Raw genomic sequence first — 21,849 nt, 5'->3', positions numbered from 1 at the left:
TGGGACCAAAGTAACAAAGGCTACCATCAGTAACACACTACGCCGCCAGGGACTCAAATCCTGCAGTGCCAGACGTGTCCCCCTGCTTAAGCCAGTACATGTCCAGGCCCGTCTGAAATTTGCTAGAGAGCATTTAGATGATCCAGAAGAGGATTGGGAGAATGTCATATGGTCAGATGAAACCAAAATAGAACTTTTTGGTAAAAACTCAACTAGACGTGTTTGGAGGAGAAAGAATGCTGAGTTGCATCCAAAGAACACCATACCTACTGTGAAACATGGGGGTGGAAACATCATGCTTTGGGGCTGTTTTTCTGCAAAGGGACCAGGACGACTGATCCGTGTAAAGCAGGGGTCTTCAACTAAAATTCAACGAGGTCCAGTTAGATAAAATCTCCCCATGCAAAGGTCCGGAACATCAAAATGTCTAACTTGCTTCATGAATTAGTGTGATATATATTGAAGTGACCTGTAGCTTTATCAACGTCTGCATGTAATCAACAACTGACTGCCAATCAAATAAAGAAAGTACAATTCAAAAACAACATTATTTATTGTCAATTAACATTACTTAAATACTGTGGATATGTGTAATGTTCCTCTCGGGCTGCATTTACAAATAAAATAGAGAAAATAAATAAAATAGCTTTTGAAAATATGTGCATCTTAAAAGTGCTTAATTTTAGATAAATAAAAAAAAGTGTAGTAGCAGCTTGAGTGTCCCTTTTTCTTTGTTAACCGTTTCACGTCATGATGAGTTTCATCCGATTATAGAACAATATCAGTCTTTACACATCATAACAATTGAATAGTTTTAAAGTTTAAAGTTTCTCTTTCTTTCCCTCTTATATTGCAGTCCCTCACTCAGCTCGAGCTTGTCCTGCCAGGAGTTTGTAAATCTGGGCTGAAATGGAGTCAGGGCTATTCTCATACACATGCAGGTGCTCATTGGTTACAGTGATGCAAACACAGGTATGGTGAAAAAAGAGAGAACTATTCGAACCAGCGTAATATACCATCTGACAAAGGCCTGTGTTATAATGCTTCAATTAACTGCTATTCTTTATATTATACTCAGATCAATAGGAGACAGAGATGTTAAGTTAAAAATCAAGGGTTTTTATTATTTTTTTACAACATCCTCCGAGGGTCGTACAAATTATTGAACTCAACCTCTGCTTAAAAAAACTAAAATCACAGCCCATTCATTTCGCCTTTCTTTCATGCTGTGCAAAGAAAAAGCAACCTCTTAATCCAGATATCTCACCATGTAAGCATATTTTTCTTTTTGGATATTTTACAAATCAATCCCCTTTTAAACTCTATTCTTGTTATTTTTAACAACTTTTTTTTTGTTACTGTCATATAGTATTTTATACCTGTTTTTCCATTTAGTCTCATTAATAACTATATTGATCATATCAAGGTGTGCCTTAACCTCACTGAGCTGTGGTTATTTGAGCCTCTCAGGAGAGAGCTCTCTTCCACCTGGTTGTAGAAAAGCTCGTTCTTAAATTCGTTAGCATAGCTAGCTAACCAGATGCTAATAACAACAGATCGACACTGTGCTTACAACTAAAGACACAGCCACGCAAACACTGCGGCATGTGTACGGCTCCTTATGGGTATTGCAATATTTTAAGGGCTGGAACATAGAGCGGCGTTCTGGTGCTCTCTGTCAGCACTCCTTTCAGACATATACCACGTGAAGACCTATGGTGAAGACAGTTACGCTCGTGTTGTGTTCAAGGAACCTGTCCTTGGCCAGGAAAAACAGGTACTCGCTTGTTTAATTATTTTTGCGGTCTAGATTTCTTCTTCTTCTTTGAAGTGAGAAGTTGTCCGTCAGTCGGACTGACGGACGGACTCCCCCCCCCCCCCCCACCCCCAAAACGAAAACTCTTCGGTTCTCCACGAATTACACAAGTCACCCAAATCAGCGTTAAAAAAGCGAGAGGCGCCGAAAAATCCCCTAATGTATTGATTATAGCTCCGGGTCCGTATAGGTCGGCGTCTGGGTCCGGATCTGGACCGCGGTCCGCCTGTTGCCGACCCCTGGTGTAAAGGAAAGAATGAATGGGGCCATGTATCGTGAGATTTTGAGTGACAACCTCCTTCCATCAGCAAGGGCATTGAAGATGAAACGTGGCTGGGTCTTTCAGCATGACAATGATCCCAAACACACCGCCCGGGCAACGAAGGAGTGGCTTCGTAAGAAGCATTTCAAGGTCCTGGAGTGGCCTAGCCAGTCTCCAGATCTCAACCCCATATAAAATCTTTGGAGGGAGTTGAAAGTCTGTGTTGTCCAGCGACAGCCCCAAAACATCACTGCTCTAGAGGAGATCTGTATGGAGGAATGGGCCAAAAATACCAGCAACAGTGTGTGAAAACCTTGTGAAGACTTACAGAAAACATTTGACCTCTGTCATTGCCAACAAAGGGTATATAACAAAGTATTGAGATTAACTTTTTGTTATTGACCAAATACTTATTTTCCACCATCATTTGCAAATAAATTCTTTAAAAATCAGACAATGTGATTTACTGGATTTTTTCTTTCTCATTTTGTCTCTCATAGTTGAGGTATACCTAGGATGAAAATTACAGGCCTCATCTTTTTAAGTGGGAGAACTTGCACAATTGGTGGCTGACTAAATACTTTTTTGCTCCACTGTATATTTGTCTGCAGCTTGTCTTTAAGGGCACAGTGCAGCATATTCCAGTCAATGTTTGAATATCCGATAAAATAAATCTCTCTGTCAAGATCACAAACTTTATCCAAAATGTCAAATACGTTGTCTCAATAAATTAGGTTTGCATTTGGAGGTCTGTAACAACATTCTACCAACAAAGGTTTCAAGTTTGGTAAATTAATTTGCAACCAAAGTACTTCAATATCAGCAGACGTCAAATCATTTCTCACTTTAGCTGGTATTTGCTTTTGAATGTATACTGCCACCCCACCTCCATATGCATTCCTGTCCTTTCTAAATATACTATATCCATGAATGTCCACTGCAGCGTCATTAAAGGTGTCATCTAAGTGAGTTTCAGATATTGCTAACAACTGAATACCACATGATAATATTTAAAGCCAATTTAAACCCTTTACTTGGTAACTTATTTGACATTAAGATGGCAAATGAAATGTTATCTGATTTTAATTTCCTTTCAAATTGAGAACTAAAACATACATGTAACACAATTTCAACCACACACACTATCACATACATAACCCAACATTTAACTGCACATAGATTGCTATACATGTGTATACTCACTACCTCAATTAGACGAGTCTCCCGGTAGCTCCCAAACATTTTTAAATAACAGTCATTATATGAAATAGATTCATGGTAATATGAAAAGTGGTTTGTGTGGATTAAAAAAATAAACTATATAAAGAAACTATAGTGCTTTCAATTTTTTCAAACATCCCATACATATTTGAACATTTAATTCAACACAAGTTATTCCATAAAAAATAAATTACAATAATTGAGCTTTAAATAAATAAACTAACTAATAGATAGCACAAAACAGTAAACATTAGAAATACAGTGTGTCAGGTATAACACACCTACAATGAGTGTTCTGCTATTTGTTTTATCTGTGCTTGTGTATTAGGAGGATATTCTGGGAACACATTATTGTGATCAAAGTGTGTGTCTCTGTGCATGTTGTCTTGAAGGACAGTACAGTATATTAGAAAACTAATGTTGTCTTCAATTTTCTCTTTTACAGCATAATCAAAAGCATACCAATGAATTGATTTTTAATTCAGAAAGATCAGTGACTATAAAATATGTTTTTTGCAATCAAATGGTGTATCCTTGTTCTGCTTCTTCATGTTTGTAGATGGATACCTCATATTTAAAAAGTAACAAGACATATTTTGCCTTTTGGTCTGCTTTTCTTTTCTGAATCAATCTGTGTTTTCTAACTCAACACTAATGACATTAAACCCTTCAGGTTTTTCAGGTACATACTGACTTTAACTGAAGAACTTTATTGTTAAGCAGCTGCAAAAAAATTAGAATCTGGAACGGGATTTCTTGAATTTAAACATTTTGTAAGATGAACAACCCAAATGTGCCCAAATGTTTATCCTGAGTAAAGTTATCATCAAGGATGGATGTAGTTTAGACCGATATGACGAGTGTTTTGTGTGGATAAAAAAAAGGAAACTTGTGAATATATATATAAAGAAACTATAATAAAGATCTACTACTGATATCAGAGTGGGTCATAAATAATAAGTTGGTACTTAATGCGGGAAAAACAAAATCTTTATTAATAGGATCAAATCATCAGTTAAAAGGTGAACCAAAATTGCAACTACATTTAAACCATATACAAATGGAATAGGTCAAGGAGACAACATTGCTAGGTATAACCCTGGATCATAAATGATCTTGGTCTAAACAAATTGATAATGTTGTATGTAAAATGGGAAGGGGTGTGTCACTTGTAAAAATAATTGTAAAATATTTGCCAATGGATGTCAGTAGACAAGTTTTGGATGCTTTGGTTCTGTCGCAGCTTGATTATTGTTTGGTTGTATGGTCTAGTGCTGCAGAAAAAGATTTAAACAAACTACAAGTAACACAAAATAAGGCAGCACGATGTGCACTGCAGTGCTCATACAGAACCAGAGTCACTCAAAAATGCTGGAGACACTGAAATGGTTAACTGTCAGGCAGAGGTCAACTTATATTTTGTTACATTTTGGCAGAAATAGTACAGTGAATCACTCACCACATATATTATCACAAAGGTTTATTGCGCAATATGCTCAACATAACTATCAAACACGACATACAATAGAAGGAAGGTTTGTATAACCCAAATCTAAGTCAAATATGGGACAGAAAACAGTCATGTGCAGAGCCATGGTCAGCTGGAACTCTTTACTGGTCCACATCATTCAGGAAAATTCTCAAGTACATTGCAAAAGGTTGCTAAAAAATGATTTAAGTATTATAAAGCACATTTGAACAGTGTCTGTGGCTATGTATGCATATATTATTATGTACACTTATTTGTATTTATTTTTGTTTGGCCTTAGGATGGCGATAATTGGATGACCATTTTAGTTTTCACTTCATACAGTATTGTAAATTGCATGAAATTATGAGTAGTTTTGTTTTAATTGTGTTGTATGTATGTTTATGTATGTTTTGTGTGTGTGAGGACCCCAGAAAGAATAGCCAATGCTCATGCTAGTGCTAATGGTGATCCTAATAAGGACATACAAAAAAAAAGAAGAGAGAAGGACCATGGCCTTGTTTGCTGCTTGTTAGCCTGCTTGTATCATGTTGTCAGAACTAATTATTAAGCTTCAGGAAATGCTATGATGGCTATGCACAACTTTTTAATTGATTTTGTAGTGCTTTATTTGGACCAGGGCAAATGTCAAAGGCTGATGTGTCATTAACAATATGATCAAATATGTTGACATTTTTAAATAAAAATAAAATAAAAACGGCTTTTAAATTAACTGTTTATGTCTGGCTATTGATGTGATTATATGTTCTCAGTGTGTCCCTTAGTACATTGAGTTTAACACTCCTGCTCCGTAGACTTCGACTACTGTAGATAGCTAATTTGGATATTCCTGTCAGTACTTCCTAAGTGCCAGAAGTTCATTGGACTAAAGATGTATTTTTTTCTGGTGCTTGCGTACAAGAGACTCAAGGGAACACACCTTCCATTTGACATAAACAATGTAAGGGATTGCAAAATAGCTAACGCTCACCAGAGCTTCATCGTCGGAAAGAGAGCGAGAGGGAAGAGCTCATCTCTGTCCAACAGAACACAGTGCTGACGCACAGTTCTGTTCTCTGCATTAAAGACTGTGCTTCCCACAGCGTAGGTTTGAGAGGTTTTTCATAATGGAATTCTTCAACTCAGCTCTTGGAAAAAACATCACTTTTGTGCGTCCTGAATATTTCATAATAAGTGGATTTATTGGCATACCCAATATCAATTATTACTATGTATTCCTCTTTTTTGTTTACATTGTTTCAGTGTTGGGAAACACAGCTGTGATGGCCATAATATACTTGGACCATAGGCTGAGAACTCCAAAATATATTGTAGTTTTTAATTTAGCATTTGTGGACCTGTGTGGTAGCTCTGCTTTGGTGCCAAAGGTTCTTGATATCTTTCTGTTTAACCATCAGTACATCCCCTACGCTGACTGCTTGGCATTTCTTTTTTTCTGCTACACGAGTCTTTCAATGCAGGTTCTTAATCTAGTTGCACTCTCGTATGACAGACTGATAGCTATCATCTACCCACTGCACTACCAAGTGAAGGTGACCCACAGGTTCATGCTGTCTTTGATTGCCTGTTTCTGGGTTTTTGTTATTACTGTTGTACTTATTGCAGTCGGCCTTCTTACAAGACTTTCCTTTTGTAAGTCTGTGGTTATTAACAGCTATTTCTGTGACCACGGCCAGATATATCGGATGGCCTGCAATGACTATAAACCTACTGATGACTTTAGTTGGTTTTTAATAGTTCTAATTCTTTGGCTTCCACTCACATTTATTCTGTTTAGTTATTCATGTATCGGCTATGCATTGTCTAAAGTTGCCACAGTTCATGAAAGAGTGAAAGCCTTTAAAACCTGCACAGCTCATCTTTCGTTGGTGATTATTTATTTCATTCCAATATTAGTAACCTTTACCATGGATTCAAAAATATCTCCGAACGCCAGGATCCTAAACCTGTCTCTGACCTCTGTCTTTCCTCCAATGCTGAACCCAATCATTTATGTTTTGCAGACGCAAGAAATCAAAGAATCTATGAAAAAAATATTGAAATTTAGAAAGAAATCCCAAATTACCGTGAAGAGAGAAATCATGAAATAATTATTTGTGTATTTATTTTGGACATTGTTGTAATGCCATCAGGTTAACTTTTTTTTTTTTGTTAACATCTGCACACATTTGAACATTTAATTCAAATCAAGTTATTCCATAAAAATAAATTATAATAATTAAGCTTTAAATAAATAAACTAACTAATAGATAGCACAAAACCGTAAACATTAGAAATACAGTGTTTCAGGTATAACACACCTACAATGAGTGTTCTGCTATTTGTTTTATCTGTGCTTGTGTATTAGGAGGATATTCTGGAAACACATTATTGTGATCAAAGTGTGTGTCTCTGTGCATGTTGTCTTGAAGGACTCTACTGTATATTAGAAAACTAATTGTGTCTTCAATTTAGTCTTTTACAGCATAATCAAAAGCATACAAATAAACCAATTTAGAATTCATAAAAATCAGTGACTATAAAAGGTTTTTTTGCAATCAAATGATGTATCCTTGTTCTGCTTCTTCATGTTTGTAGATGGATACCTCATATTTAAGAAGTAACAAGACATATTTTGCCTCTTGGTTCGCTTCTCTTTTGTGAATCAATCTGTGTTTTCTAACTCAACACTAATGACATGAAACCCTTCAGGTTTTTCAGGTACATACTGACTTTAACTGAAGAACTTTATTGTTAAGCAGCTGCAAACAATTTAGAATTTTGAACGGGATTTCTTGAATTTAAGCATTTTGTAAGATGAACAACCCAAATGTGCCCAAACGTTTATCCTGAGTAAAGTTATCATCAAGGATGGATGTAGTTTAGACCGATATAACGAGTGGTTTGTGTGAAAAAAAATGAAACTTCTAAATATATAAAGAAACTATAATGCTTTCAATTTCAGTTGGGAATATGGCGTGTCCGTAGAATGAGTTCTAGATTGGGTACCAAATGAATACATGGCAGAGAATATCTCCCCAAAAATTCACCTACAGTATTACTTATCCAGGTTAAGTTTATTTCACTTGGTAGGAATTAATGGGCTTTGGTTAAATGCCATAGTAAAAGTAGGTAAAAGGGAAAGTAAAGAGAGAAGGACCATGGCCTTATTTGCTGCTTGTTACTCTGCTTGTATCATGTTGTCAGAACTAATTATGAAGCTTCAGGAAATGCTATGATGGCTATGCACAACTTTTGAATTTACTTTTTTTGTGCTTTATTTGGACCAAAGTGAATGTAATTGGCTGATGTGACATTTACAATATTATCAAATATGTTGACATTTTTAAATACAAAAATAAAACAGCTTTTAAATTAACTGTTTATGTCTGGCTCTTGATGTGATTATATGTTCTCAGTGTGTCCCTTAGCAAATTGAGTTTAACACTCCTGCTCCGTAGGCTTCGACTAGATAGCTGCATTGGATATTCCTGTCAGTACTTCCTAAGTGCAAGAAGTTCATTGGACTAAAGATGTATTTTTTTCGGGTGCTTGCTTACAAGAGACTCAAGGGAACACACCTTCCATTTGACATAAACAATGTAAGGGATTGCAAAATAGCTAACGCTCACCAGAGCTTCATCGTCGGAAAGAGAGCGAGAGAAAAGAGCTCATCTCTGTCCAACAGAACACGGTGCTGACGCACAGTTCTGTTCTCTGCATTAAAGACTGTGCTTCCCACAGCGTAGGTTTGAGAGGTTTTTCATAATGGAATTCTTCAACTCAGCTCTTGGAAAAAACATCACTTTTGTGCGTCCTGAATATTTCATAATAAGTGGATTTATTGGCATACCCAATATCAATTATTACTATGTATTCCTCTTTTTTGTTTACATTGTTTCAGTGTTGGGAAACACAGCTGTGATGGCCATAATATACTTGGACCATAGGCTGAGAACTCCAAAATATATTGTAGTTTTTAATTTAGCATTTGTGGACCTGTGTGGTAGCTCTGCTTTGGTGCCAAAGGTTCTTGATATCTTTCTGTTTAACCATCAGTATATCCCCTACGCTGACTGCTTGGCATTTCTTTTTTTCTGCTACACGAGTCTTTCAATGCAGGTTCTTAATCTAGTTGCACTCTCGTATGACAGACTGATAGCTATCATCTACCCACTGCACTACCAAGTGAAGGTGACCCACAGGTTCATGCTGTCTTTGATTGCCTGTTTCTGGGTTTTTGTTATTACTGTTGTACTTATTGCAGTCGGCCTTCTTACAAGACTTTCCTTTTGTAAGTCTGTGGTTATTAACAGCTATTTCTGTGACCACGGCCAGATATATCGGATGGCCTGCAATGACAAGAAACCTAACGATGTCATTACTCTGTTTTTAATAGTTTTAATTCTTTGGCTTCCACTCACATTTATTCTGTTTAGTTATTCATGTATCGGCTATGCATTGTCTAAAGTTGCCACAGTTCATGAAAGAGTGAAAGCCTTTAAAACCTGCACAGCTCATCTTTCGTTGGTGATTATTTATTTCATTCCAATATTAGTAACCTTTACCATGGATTCAAAAATATCTCCGAACGCCAGGATCCTAAACCTGTCTCTGACCTCTGTCTTTCCTCCAATGCTGAACCCAATCATTTATGTTTTGCAGACGCAAGAAATCAAAGAATCTATGAAAAAATATTGAAATTTAGAAAGAAATCCCAAATTACCGTGAAGAGAGAAATCATGAAATAATTATTTGTGTATTTATTTTGGACATTGTTGTAATGCCATCAGGTTAACTTTTTTTTTTTGTTAACATCTGCACACATTTGAACATTTAATTCAAATCAAGTTATTCCATAAAAATAAATTATAATAATTAAGCTTTAAATAAATAAACTAACTAATAGATAGCACAAAACCGTAAACATTAGAAATACAGTGTTTCAGGTATAACACACCTACAATGAGTGTTCTGCTATTTGTTTTATCTGTGCTTGTGTATTAGGAGGATATTCTGGAAACACATTATTGTGATCAAAGTGTGTGTCTCTGTGCATGTTGTCTTGAAGGACTCTACTGTATATTAGAAAACTACTTGTGTCTTCAATTTAGTCTTTTACAGCATAATCAAAAGCATACAAATAAACCAATTTAGAATTCATAAAAATCAGTGACTATAAAAGGTTTTTTTGCAATCAAATGATGTATCCTTGTTCTGCTTCTTCATGTTTGTAGATGGATACCTCATATTTAAAAAGTAACAAGACATATTTTGCCTCTTGGTTCGCTTCTCTTTTGTGAATCAATCTGTGTTTTCTAACTCAACACTAATGACATGAAACCCTTCAGGTTTTTCAGGTACATACTGACTTTAACTGAAGAACTTTATTGTTAAGCAGCTGCAAACAATTTAGAATTTTGAACGGGATTTCTTGAATTTAAGCATTTTGTAAGATGAACAACCCAAATGTGCCCAAATGTTTATCCTGAGTAAAGTTATCATCAAGGATGGATGTAGTTTAGACCGATATAACGAGTGGTTTGTGTGAAAAAAAATGAAACTTCTAAATATATAAAGAAACTATAATGCTTTCAATTTCAGTTGGGAATGTGGCGTGTCCGTAGAATGAGTTCTAGATTGGGTACCAAATGAATACATGGCAGAGAATATCTCCCCAAAAATTCACCTACAGTATAACTTATCCAGGTTAAGTTTATTTCACTTGGTAGGAATTAATGGGCTTTGGTTAAATGCCATAGTAAAAGTAGGTAAAAGGGAAAGTAAAGAGAGAAGGACCATGGCCTTATTTGCTGCTTGTTACTCTGCTTGTATCATGTTGTCAGAACTAATTATGAAGCTTCAGGAAATGCTATGATGGCTATGCACAACTTTTGAATTTACTTTTTTTGTGCTTTATTTGGACCAAAGTGAATGTAATTGGCTGATGTGACATTTACAATATTATCAAATATGTTGACATTTTTAAATACAAAAATAAAACAGCTTTTAAATTAACTGTTTATGTCTGGCTCTTGATGTGATTATATGTTCTCAGTGTGTCCCTTAGCAAATTGAGTTTAACACTCCTGCTCCGTAGGCTTCGACTAGATAGCTGCATTGGATATTCCTGTCAGTACTTCCTAAGTGCAAGAAGTTCATTGGACTAAAGATGTATTTTTTTCGGGTGCTTGCTTACAAGAGACTCAAGGGAACACACCTTCCATTTGACATAAACAATGTAAGGGATTGCAAAATAGCTAACGCTCATCAGAGCTTCATCGTCGGAAAGAGAGCGAGAGGGAAGAGCTCACCTCTGTCCAACAGAACACAGTGCTGACGCACAGTTCTGTTCTCTGCATTAAAGACTGTGCTTCCCACAGCGTAGGTTTGAGAGGTTTTTTATAATGGAATTCTTCAACTCAGCTCTTGGAAAAAACATCACTTTTGTGCGTCCTGAATATTTCATAATAAGTGGATTTATTGGCATACCCAATATCAATTATTACTATGTATTCCTCTTTTTTGTTTACATTGTTTCAGTGTTGGGAAACACAGCTGTGATGGCCATAATATACTTGGACCATAGGCTGAGAACTCCAAAATATATTGTAGTTTTTAATTTAGCATTTGTGGACCTGTGTGGTAGCTCTGCTTTGGTGCCAAAGGTTCTTGATATCTTTCTGTTTAACCATCAGTACATCCCCTACGCTGACTGCTTGGCATTTCTTTTTTTTCTGCTACACGAGTCTTTCAATGCAGGTTCTTAATCTAGTTGCACTCTCGTATGACAGACTGATAGCTATCATCTACCCACTGCACTACCAAGTGAAGGTGACCCACAGGTTCATGCTGTCTTTGATTGCCTGTTTCTGGGTTTTTGTTATTACTGTTATTCTTATTGCAGTCGGCCTTCTTACAAGACTTTCCTTTTGTAAGTCTGTGGTTATTAACAGCTATTTCTGTGACCACGGCCAGATATATCGGATGGCCTGCAATGACAAGAAACCTAACGATGTCATTACTCTGTTTTTAATAGTTTTAATTCTTTGGCTTCCACTCACATTTATTCTGTTTAGTTATTCATGTATCGGCTATGCATTGTCTAAAGTTGCCACAGTTCATGAAAGAGTGAAGGCCTTTAAAACCTGCACAGCTCATCTTTCGTTGGTGGTAATCTATTTCGTCCCCATATTAGTCACATTTACTATGAATTCAAAAATATCTCCGAACGCCAGGATCCTAAACCTGTCTCTGACCTCTGTCTTTCCTCCAATGCTGAACCCAATCATTTATGTTTTGCAGACGCTAGAAATCAAAGAATCTATGAAAAAAATATTGAAATTTAGAAAGAAATCCCAAATTACCGTGAAGAGAGAAATCATGAAATAATTATTTGTGTATTTATTTTGGACATTGTTTTAATGCCATCAGGTTAACTTTTGTTTTTTTTTGTTAACATCTGCACACATTTGAACATTTAATTCAACACAAGTTATTCCATAAAAATAAATTATAATAATTAAGCTTTAAATAAATAAACTAACTAATAGATAGCACAAAACCGTAAACATTAGAAATACAGTGTTTCAGGTATAACACACCTACAATGAGTGTTCTGCTATTTGTTTTATCTGTGCTTGTGTATTAGGAGGATATTCTGGAAACACATTATTGTGATCAAAGTGTGTGTCTCTGTGCATGTTGTCTTGAAGGACTCTACTGTATATTAGAAAACTAATTGTGTCTTCAATTTAGTCTTTTACAGCATAATAAAAAGCATACAAATAAACCAATTTAGAATTAATTAAAATCAGTGACTATAAAATATGTTATTTCACAATCAAATGGTGTATCCTTGTTCTGCTTCTTCATGTTTGTAGATGGATACCTCATATTTAAAAAGTAACAAGACATATTTTGTCTCTTGGTCCGCTTCTCTTTTATGAATCGATCTGTGTTTTCTAACTCTACGCTAATGACATTAAACCCTTCAGGTTTTTCAGGTACATACTGACTTTAACTGAAGAACTTTATTGTGAAGCGGCTGCAACAAATCTACATGCTTTACATTTCAGTCAGGAATGTGGTGTGTCAATTAATGCCCTTGGTAGAAATAAATGGACTTTGGTTAAATGCTAAAGTCAGAGTAGGTAAATAGGAAAGTAAAGAGAGAAGGACCATGGCCTTGTTTGCTGCTTGTTAGCCTGCTTGTATCATGTTGTCAGAACTAATTATTAAGCTTCAGGAAATGCTATGATGGCTATGCACAACCTTTGAATTGACTTTTGTTGTCCTTTATTTGGACCAAAATGAATGTCATTGGCTGATGTAACATTTAATTAAACACAAGTTATTCCATCGAAAATACATTATAATCATTGAGCTTTCAATTAATAAACTAACTAATAGATAGCACAAAAAAATAGTGTGTCAGGTATAACACACATACAATGAGAGTGTTCTGCTATTTGTTTTATCTGTGCTTGTGTATTAGGAAGATATTCTGGAAACACATTATTGTGATCACAAGTGTGTGTCTCTGTGCATGTTGTCTTGAAGGACTCTACTGTATATTAGACAAATAATTTTGTCTTCAATTTTGTCTTTTACAGCATAATAAAAAGCATACAAATAAACTGATTTAGAATTCATAAAGATCAGTGACTATAAATTATTTCATTCCAATATTAGTCATATTTACTATGAATTCAAAAATATCTCCGAATGCCAGGATTCTAAACTTGTCTCTGACCTCTGTCTTTCCTCCAATGCTGAACCCAATCATTTATGTTTTGCAGACGCAAGAAATCAAAGAATCAGTGAAAAAAATATTAAAAATCAGAAAGAAATCTAAAATTACTGTAAGGATGTAATCATCAAATTACAAATTGTCTAAATATTTTGGGTCTTCTGTAAATAACATTATGGGTCTTGTTTATATAAAGTTGTGATACTGAAAATATTTTCTTATTAAACAATTTAACGATTGAGCTATCTCTTTTCAGCTTTTCATTGCAGCATGCATTACATTATGGTTGTCCGGGCGTTTTTTGTGTTTATATTTGTTGTTGTGTTGTATGCATAAAAGTATATTTTGATGTTATAAAAGATGTGGCAGAATTATATGGATAACAAGATTGTTGTGGGACATATCTAAAGTGGTCGGTGTAAATTGCTATATCACTGTTAGATTATACCATTGTATGAATTACTGAAGGAAAGTATAGTGGCATTTAATATCAAAGAAGGTTAAACCTGTCAGAAGACCTTGGGTGTTATTATTTGAGATAAGCTTGTTTTAGTTTCTGGTTTCGACTGGATAATGAAAAGATAGCCAAGAGGAATCATACATGCTCCTCAGTCTGACTTCAAGGAACAGGTCATTTTTTACCACGATGAGGGTATATTATCATCATACAGTAATTGTTCTGTAAATTCAATTTATAAATGGTTTCAAATAACTGTAACTTAATCGGATTTGATTATTTTCTTGTTTTATTTGTACCATATGAGACTACTTTAAAGGATTAAAAACAGTACAACTAAAATTCTTGTTTCAAAATTCAACTAAAAGGAAGCTTTAAGATTCACGAGAACCAACATTGTATGTGTTCAGCACAATATAAAGCTCATCTTTTATTTAACGAAACTCACAAAATACTGAGCAATTTGCTGGCAATCAAGCTTGTCAGTTCAGATTTTTCAATATCATTTTCCTTCTACATGTCTGCCTTGTCTCTATTTTTGTTTACATTGTTTCAGTGTTGAAGAACACAGCTGTGATAACCATCAAATATTATAGCCAAAAGCACAATAACTTATTTCACCAGTACAACAATATAATTTACGCAGCTATTTCCTTCTTTCTTTCCCAATTTACAGAGGCAGCAGCAACTGTGTTTTCTGCGAAGGTAAAATTATTGTTTTTGGATAAGGAGTCTGGCGGGGTTGAAGAGACAATAATTGGCTTTAATGACTTTAGCTCCTTTTTACAAAAGGGTTGCATGATGGCAAGGTAGAGTAGGTATGTTCTAAAGATACTTTACACTAAAACTGATATGGGTTATTTTAGGAGGGCCTTTAAAACGATAAAACAAAAAAAATAAAATAAATGGAAGAGTCTTTATTTCTGCCAGTCTTATTTCTTCAACTTCAAAAGAGGCTAACATGACGATTACAAATATCGAGTTAGTGAAATAAAGCTGTTATTTTCCTTAAAGGCAGTCTTTTTAGCATTAAGATAATGATGAGTGTGATCAGTAAAATGTTTAAATCCCTAATTTAAGATTGTTTTCTTTTGAATTGTGATTATGCTCTATAATTACTGGCATGCATTATCCTGTTGACAAAGGTTAACTGAGTCGAATGCTTTAACTTGTCAATCATATTCCCTTCAGACAGCCATGTGGTACACCCAGCTGCATTTCGAATGGCTCACAAAGAAAGGGGTGGGAAATAAATGTCATGTCTCCCACTCAACTGCTCAATTCAAGGCACTGCACTCTTGATATTTTGGTTTTTTGTTGATCTAAAGAAAGAGATATAAGATGATCCCAGAGGCGAGAGCTGCTTCCACAGTGAATGCCACATTTGTTCGTCCTGCTAAGTTTTATCTCAGCGGGTTTTCCAACATGCCTCATGTTAAGTATTACTATGTGTTCCTGTGTTTTGTCTACATCGTGACTGTTCTTGGGAATAGCTTTCTTCTCTCAGTTATTTACTATGTCAAGACTCTGCATACTCCCAAATACATGGTTGTGTTTTACCTGGCTTTGACAGATATGTGTGGGAGCACAGCTCTCATCCCAAAGGTCTTAGATACTTTTTTGTTTGAAAGGAGATACATTGTCTATGAAGCTTGCCTAAGTTATATGTTCTTTGTTTTATTCTTTTTATCTGTACAGTCATGGACACTTACCACAATGGCATATGACAGATTTATAGCAATTTGCTTCCCTTTAAGGTACCACAGTATTGTGACGACCCCGTCTATCGCTGCATTGTTGCTGTTTTTGTGGGTTACTTTATTTAGTTTAGTAGGATTTACTGTTGGAAATATTGATAATCTCTCCTGATGTGACTCTTTGGTGGTAAACAGCTTTTTCTGTGATCATTCACCAGTATATCGTCTGTCCTGCAATGACTCGTCTATAAATAACATAATGGCATATGTAGCTCTCATTATAATCCTCTGTATTCCTCTTATATTGATAACGTTATCGTATGTTGGCATTTCAATAGCACTAAGCAGGATTTCATCAGGAGAGGAACGACTCAAAGCCTCTAAAACTTGTACCTCTCACCTGATTCTTGTGTCAATTTTCTTCCTACCAATTATTGGCACCAACATAGCGTCAGTAGTCTCTTACATAAACCCTAATGCCAGAATGATAAACACATCTTTGACAAACACCATGCCAGCTTTGCTTAATCCTATTGTATACTCTTTAAAGACAGAGGAAATTGTGATCGCTATCAAGAAGCTTGTCAAAAGAAATAGGATTAGCTTCAGTGCCAAGAAAAGGTTGACATCTTAAACACTGCTTGCTATTTAACATGAAAAGGTTGCATTATATATGACTACAGTGGCAATATTGTATAATTTAGTATCAAAAGGAAATGTCAGTATCTTATGAATTGTTGCTGTGCTTATTAAACATGGTACATCATTTTGTTAACATCGGTTTTGCATGATTGAATTGACACGTTTCTTCTATGTTTTAGTAGGTTTTAGTAAGTTGCGGTTCTCAAACAGAGATACATAGACATGAGTTAAGTAGTCTCTACTAAATATTATTCATTTATAGTCTCAATTGTGAGGATTTTATGTTTTACTTTTCATATATCATAATAAATCAATTATATTTGGGTTTTGAACTGTTGTTTTAATAAACTTCCAAAATGGAATGCATCTCCACAAGCTGCTTTGTGTGTTTTAAACTATGTTTTGGTATATGGGTTATGTGTAAATTGAGAATATAATTGGGAGAAGATCATGATAGTATATCCAGGTTGCTGAAACCATGATGCGGTGTATGTGTGACTCACAAAGTGGATACTCCACAGGGATATTTGTCCCAATTAATGAGCACACAAAGATGCATTACATTATGTTTTGTTTACTTAAGTTTTAACATCTTGTTATTAGGTTGGAGCTTCTATGTTGCAAATGTATTATCTTTTCAATTTACACACGGCATCTATTGCACGTCTGTCCGTCCTGGGAGAGGGATCTCTCCTCTGTTGCTCTCCCTGAGGTTTCTCCCATTTCTCCCTTTAAACTGTGGGTTTTCTTCGGAAGTTTTTCCTTGTACGATGTGAGGGTCTAAGGACAGAGGGTTTCGTATTGTCATACTGATATTATGTACTCACTGTGAAGACCACTGAGACAAATGTAACATTTGTGATATTGGGCTATATAAATAAAGATTGATTGATTGATTGATTGATTGATTGATTGATTGATTGATTGATTGATACAGACACATTTGTTGAGTTTTAGTATCCCAAATGTGTCCCGTATTTTGATTTAAATCAGTTACAGTAAGTAGTCGATTATGATTGACAGAAATTATATATCTTGTACCTGCTAATAAATTGTGACATCTCAACAATTACAGATCCAAGACAGAGTTTTATTATTTAACACTTCTGAGATTATTTAACAAATCTGAGATTCATGAACTAAGTGTATCTTTAAAGTTGAATAAAATCTGATCCGTCAGTCAGATTTAAATTCACATGTTAGCATGCAGTTTTAGGAACAAACGTACAGTAGTGCCATTAATAACTGAGTGTGATTCATGGTATGGCTTGCACTGCACACACAAACCCACAAGAGGGCAGGCACTCGTCATATTACTACTTCACTACTTCGTTCATCATTCTAAAGTACAGTGTAAGCTATTGTAATGTATCATAATTTGATCTTTGTCAGAGAGTCTTTCATAAAAACAGTATCTTTAACCACATTTCAGAAGAGGTATTTAATATAGTATATGATGGAACTCTATCCATTATTAATATATAGTACATTTTCTATTTATTATCCCTTTCTCTAGGCAGGTTGTGAAAATGTCGTAGTAGAATATAAATGTTTATTTAAACACCACATCTGTTCAAATATTACAATGCTTTAGGTTAATATATACAGTAGAACATACTTGTTACCTCAGATAATCTAACTTCTAGTTTATATTGTTCTTTTATACCATATTGTTGCGACCTGGCTCAAAAGGCCACAACAAAAAGGAGACACAACATGTCAACGGGTAGAAAAATATGTTTATTAAAGAAAGTCATTCAAATTAGCCAAATTCATAGAGTGCAACAAAGTGGAGCAACTGAGAAAACCCGTACTTCATACTCAACCAAAACCCAGGTGTCTGCAGGGGAAAGCAGAGCGAGAACAGAGAGGAGCAGAGAGGCTTCAAATAGCTGCAGGACACCAGACCCAGGTTCCCTGAGTTACTGTAATCAATGCAATCACTGGAGCCAATGCAGCACACACAGAACAGCCACACCCTCTCTACTGATGGACCCACAGGGGCATCACAATATTCAAAACTTCAAGTCTTAAATTGATCCAATAACCAACCTATCATGTGGGAACATGGTTTTGTGACACTTTTAATTTCTCCAACCACTTCCAGAGGTCTTTTTTATCTCTTTGGTTTAAAAATATATGGTAGGATTGTTGCAGATCAAATTATATTTTTTAACATCTACCTGATCTTTGTTGAATTAAACAAAAATAGGTCAAATGCATATATGCCAATATATGCATAATGAACAGGATCATGCTGTTGCATTTAACTAAATAAGTACACTTTGATAACACTTAACACTTATGTTGCTTTTGATGTGTACCCCTCTGTAATAATGAGATCACTTGTAATTGTAGTTATATGAGTATAGCTTTCAACCTGCACTAACCCTACACACCAACAACCCAAATGTAACCTAAACCTTTGAAACTAAGTAATAACTAATAAGGACTTTGAGTTTGCCTGAAACACTGAAACTGTTAAAATCAGAAAATATTGCCAGGTTAAGTCCTATGATACAATTAACATTATTAATTTCAGTACTGCATAAATCAGAGCTCAGTCGGAGAGCATACTGTATAGCGCCTCAACCTGATGACTCTGACCTCTTATGACAACATGGCAGACAAAATGTATCCTGCCTTAACGTTAGTTAGGTTAACTCACATTGCAGATATTGACTATTAGGCCACAGTAAACTAGCATTAACATTTAGTTAATTTTGCTGTAAGGAAGAGAAGAATGAACAGTGCAGCATGACAACTTGCATATTGCAGAGTTTATTCCCTGAGGATGGATTACCCGATCAACAGGCCGCAGTTAGCCTTAAATAAAATGTGAATGTTTTTTAATTTGCGATGACATTACCAGAGTGGTAGTTAATCACTTTACCAATACGGTTCACTTTTTTAACTTCATCCTAATTAATCTCAGTTGCACCTATAAATAATGAACAATTCAAACTTGAGGAAATAGGTAATGTCAATCAATCAATCAATCAATCAATCAATCAATCAATCAATCAATCAATCAATCAATCAATCAATCAATCAATCAATCAATCAATCAATGTTGATTTATATAGCCCAATATCACAAATGTTACATTTGTCTCAGTGGTCTTCACAGTTTGTACAGAATATCAGTATGACAATACGACACCCTCTGTCCTTTGACCCTCACGTAAAAGGAAAAACTTCCAGAGAAAACCCACAGTTTAAAGGGAAAGATGGGAGAAACCTCAGGGAGAGCAACAGAGGAGGGATCCCTCTCCCAGGACGGACAGACGTGCAATAGATGCCGTGTGTAAATCGAAAAGATAATACATTTAAAACATAGGTAGACCAAATGTTTGGAAATGTATGTGTCTATAATGTCACTTTCATTTCTATTAAAGTGCATTGTCTTTACGAAGGGCAACAAGAAATATGTGTAGTTTTAGCTCACATTTTTATTAGTAACAGTACGAGTGAAGATGAATTGCTGCAGCTATTGATTGAATTTATTTTTTCAAATAAACGGACCACACAGGTATTAAAAGTAAAAATGTATTGTATGAAATATAAATAAGTAAATGAAAAACATTTAAAGTAAAATTAGTATATATTTTAGGTTGGGCCCAATGTAAAAATTATTTCAAAGTATTTGTATTAAATAATATTGAACTTATATTTTGATAACTAAAGTGTTAGAAAGGTAGAGGACAGATTGGTAAAGCTGGAAATGAAAATAATGTGTGTCAATTTAATTGTTTAAACTCTGGTGCCAACGCTCTCAGGTATTAAAATTGAGTCCCAGGTCTCGAATTGACAAGCTTCTACCGAGACATTTTATCACCTTTCTAAGGTTTGCTCTGTGCCAATTTTACTTTTTCTTACGAGTGCCACAACTCTGATTTTGATCTCTTTGGTTTTCAAAGAATATATGAGAGGATTGACACAAGGTGGTATGCAAGAGGCCAACGACAGACTCAGCACACGCTGGTCTGGGTCGATCAGACCTAGATAAAACCCAACGCAAAATTTGGTAAGAATAGGAATGTAAAACACAGCAACAAGTATGATATGCTCCACACAAGTGGCCAGAGCTTTCAACCGACTGTCTAAAGATTTCATCATGAATACAGTCGCCAGAATGCAAATATAAGACAGGATAATATAAGCAAAGGGTACTGCAAGTATCAAAATAGTAAGGAAGGAAACTGAAGCCCACTGCAGTGAATAATCGTTACAGGCGAGTCTGAACACAGGCGCATAGTCACAGAAATAGCTAAACACTATTACAGAATTACAAAAAGACAGTCGAGACATTAGACTTGTTGTAAATAATGTTACTCCCAGACCAAAAAACCAAGTCACGCCGACAATCCATGACATGCTTTGCATTGTGTTGATCGAGTTGTGACACAGACGGAAACATATTGCAATCAACCGGTCATAGGCAAGTATAGCAAGTGCATATGACTCCAAAGATATAAAAGCGTAGTAGACATACATTTGTAACAAACAGAGGCTAAATGGAATAAAGTTGTCTTTAACAAGGAATATCTTTATCATGCTGGGAATAGTGCACGTGTTCAGGATAACATCAATTACTGCGAGGTTTACCACAGCCAGACATTTTGGAGTGTGTAAAGAACGATTAAAGCAAATTACATACAGTGGGGCAAAAAAGTATTTAGTCAGCCACCAATTGTGCACGTTCTCCCACTTAAAAAGATGAGAGGCCTGTAATTTTCATCCTAGGTACACTTCAACTATGAGAGACAGAATGGGGGGAAAGAATCCAGGAAATCACATTGTAGTTTTTAATGAATTAATTGGTAAATTCCTCGGTAAAATAAGTATTTGGTCACCTACAAACAAACAAGATTTCTGGCTCTCACAGACCTGTAACTTCTTCTTTAAGAGCCTCCTCTGTCCTCCACTTGTTAACTGTATTAATGGCACCTGTTTGAACTCGTTATCAGTATAAAAGACACCTGTCCACAACCTCAAACAGTCACACTCCAAACTCCACTATGGCCAAGACCAAAGAGCTGTCAAAGGACACCAGAAACAAAATTGTAGACCTGCAACAGGCTGGGAAGACTGAATCTGCAATAGGTAAGCAACTTGGTGTGAAGAAATCAACTGTGGGAGCAATTATTAGAAAATGGAAGACATACAAGACAACTGATAATCTCCCTCGATCTGGGGCTCCACGCAAGATCTCACCCCGTGGGGTCAAAATGATCACAAGAACGGTGAGCAAAAATCCCAGAACCACACGGGGGGACCTAGTCAATGACCTGCAGAGAGCTGGGACCAAAGTAACAAAGGCTACCATCAGTAACACACTACGCCGCCAGGGACTCAAATCCTGCAGTGCCAGACGTGTCCCCCTGCTTAAGCCAGTACATGTCCAGGCCCGTCTGAAGTTTGCTAGAGAGCATTTAGATGATCCAGAAGAGGATTGGGAGAATGTCATATGGTCAGATGAAACCAAAATAGAACTTTTTGGTAAAAACTCAACTAGACGTGTTTGGAGGAGAA

At 35.7% G+C, this 21,849-nt stretch overlaps 6 protein-coding genes across 6 annotated transcripts in view; 4 read left to right on the top strand and 2 right to left on the bottom strand.

The window, feature by feature from the left end:
* Positions 1-5,894: 5,894 nt before the first annotated feature.
* LOC117459020 (olfactory receptor 1E16-like) lies at positions 5,895-6,878 on the top strand. The gene has a single exon (XM_034099851.1). The coding sequence runs from the start codon at positions 5,895-5,897 to the stop codon at positions 6,876-6,878; it is 984 nt and encodes a 327-aa protein (XP_033955742.1).
* A 1,657-nt stretch (positions 6,879-8,535) lies between these two features.
* LOC117458886 (olfactory receptor 1E16-like) lies at positions 8,536-9,468 on the top strand. Its single transcript, XM_034099602.1, has one exon. The coding sequence runs from the start codon at positions 8,536-8,538 to the stop codon at positions 9,466-9,468; it is 933 nt and encodes a 310-aa protein (XP_033955493.1).
* Positions 9,469-11,174: 1,706 nt separating this feature from the next.
* Positions 11,175-12,159, top strand: LOC117458017 (olfactory receptor 1E16-like). Its single transcript, XM_034098254.1, is given in 2 exon segments — positions 11,175-11,498; positions 11,500-12,159. Coding segments are annotated over 2 exon segments (984 nt in total).
* A 3,533-nt stretch (positions 12,160-15,692) lies between these two features.
* On the top strand, positions 15,693-21,807 carry LOC117458016 (olfactory receptor 6B3-like). The gene is given in 3 exon segments (XM_071205353.1): positions 15,693-16,256; positions 20,977-20,988; positions 21,793-21,807. Coding segments are annotated over 3 exon segments (591 nt in total).
* LOC117458499 (olfactory receptor 1M1-like) lies at positions 20,149-20,970 on the bottom strand. Its single transcript, XM_034099014.1, has one exon. It carries the CDS (start codon positions 20,869-20,871, stop codon positions 20,149-20,151), a length of 723 nt encoding a protein of 240 aa, XP_033954905.1. The 5' UTR covers positions 20,872-20,970.
* Positions 21,808-21,824: 17 nt separating the features above from the next.
* The window catches only part of LOC117458015 (olfactory receptor 2AT4-like), a 3,958-nt gene continuing 3,933 nt past the window's right edge, over positions 21,825-21,849 (bottom strand). Inside the window, exon 2 of the mRNA XM_034098252.2 lies at positions 21,825-21,828. Within this exon, the coding sequence (XP_033954143.1) occupies positions 21,825-21,828 (4 nt within the window). The remainder of the gene's footprint in view (positions 21,829-21,849) is intronic.

This window comes from Pseudochaenichthys georgianus, chromosome 14 (assembly GCF_902827115.2).
Source record: "Pseudochaenichthys georgianus chromosome 14, fPseGeo1.2, whole genome shotgun sequence".
In the NCBI taxonomy this organism is placed as follows: domain Eukaryota; kingdom Metazoa; phylum Chordata; class Actinopteri; order Perciformes; family Channichthyidae; genus Pseudochaenichthys; species Pseudochaenichthys georgianus.
The sequence above is the reverse complement of the archived record's forward strand: the minus strand, read 5'-3'. Positions and strand labels throughout refer to the sequence as shown.

Bases quoted from the DNA above. Each gene is read 5' to 3' on its own strand.
- LOC117458499 (XM_034099014.1), bottom strand. From the start codon at position 20,871: ATGATAAAGATATTCCTTGTTAAAGACAACTTTATTCCATTTAGCCTC.
- LOC117458886 (XM_034099602.1), top strand. From the start codon at position 8,536: ATGGAATTCTTCAACTCAGCTCTTGGAAAAAACATCACTTTTGTGCGT.
- LOC117459020 (XM_034099851.1), top strand. From the start codon at position 5,895: ATGGAATTCTTCAACTCAGCTCTTGGAAAAAACATCACTTTTGTGCGT.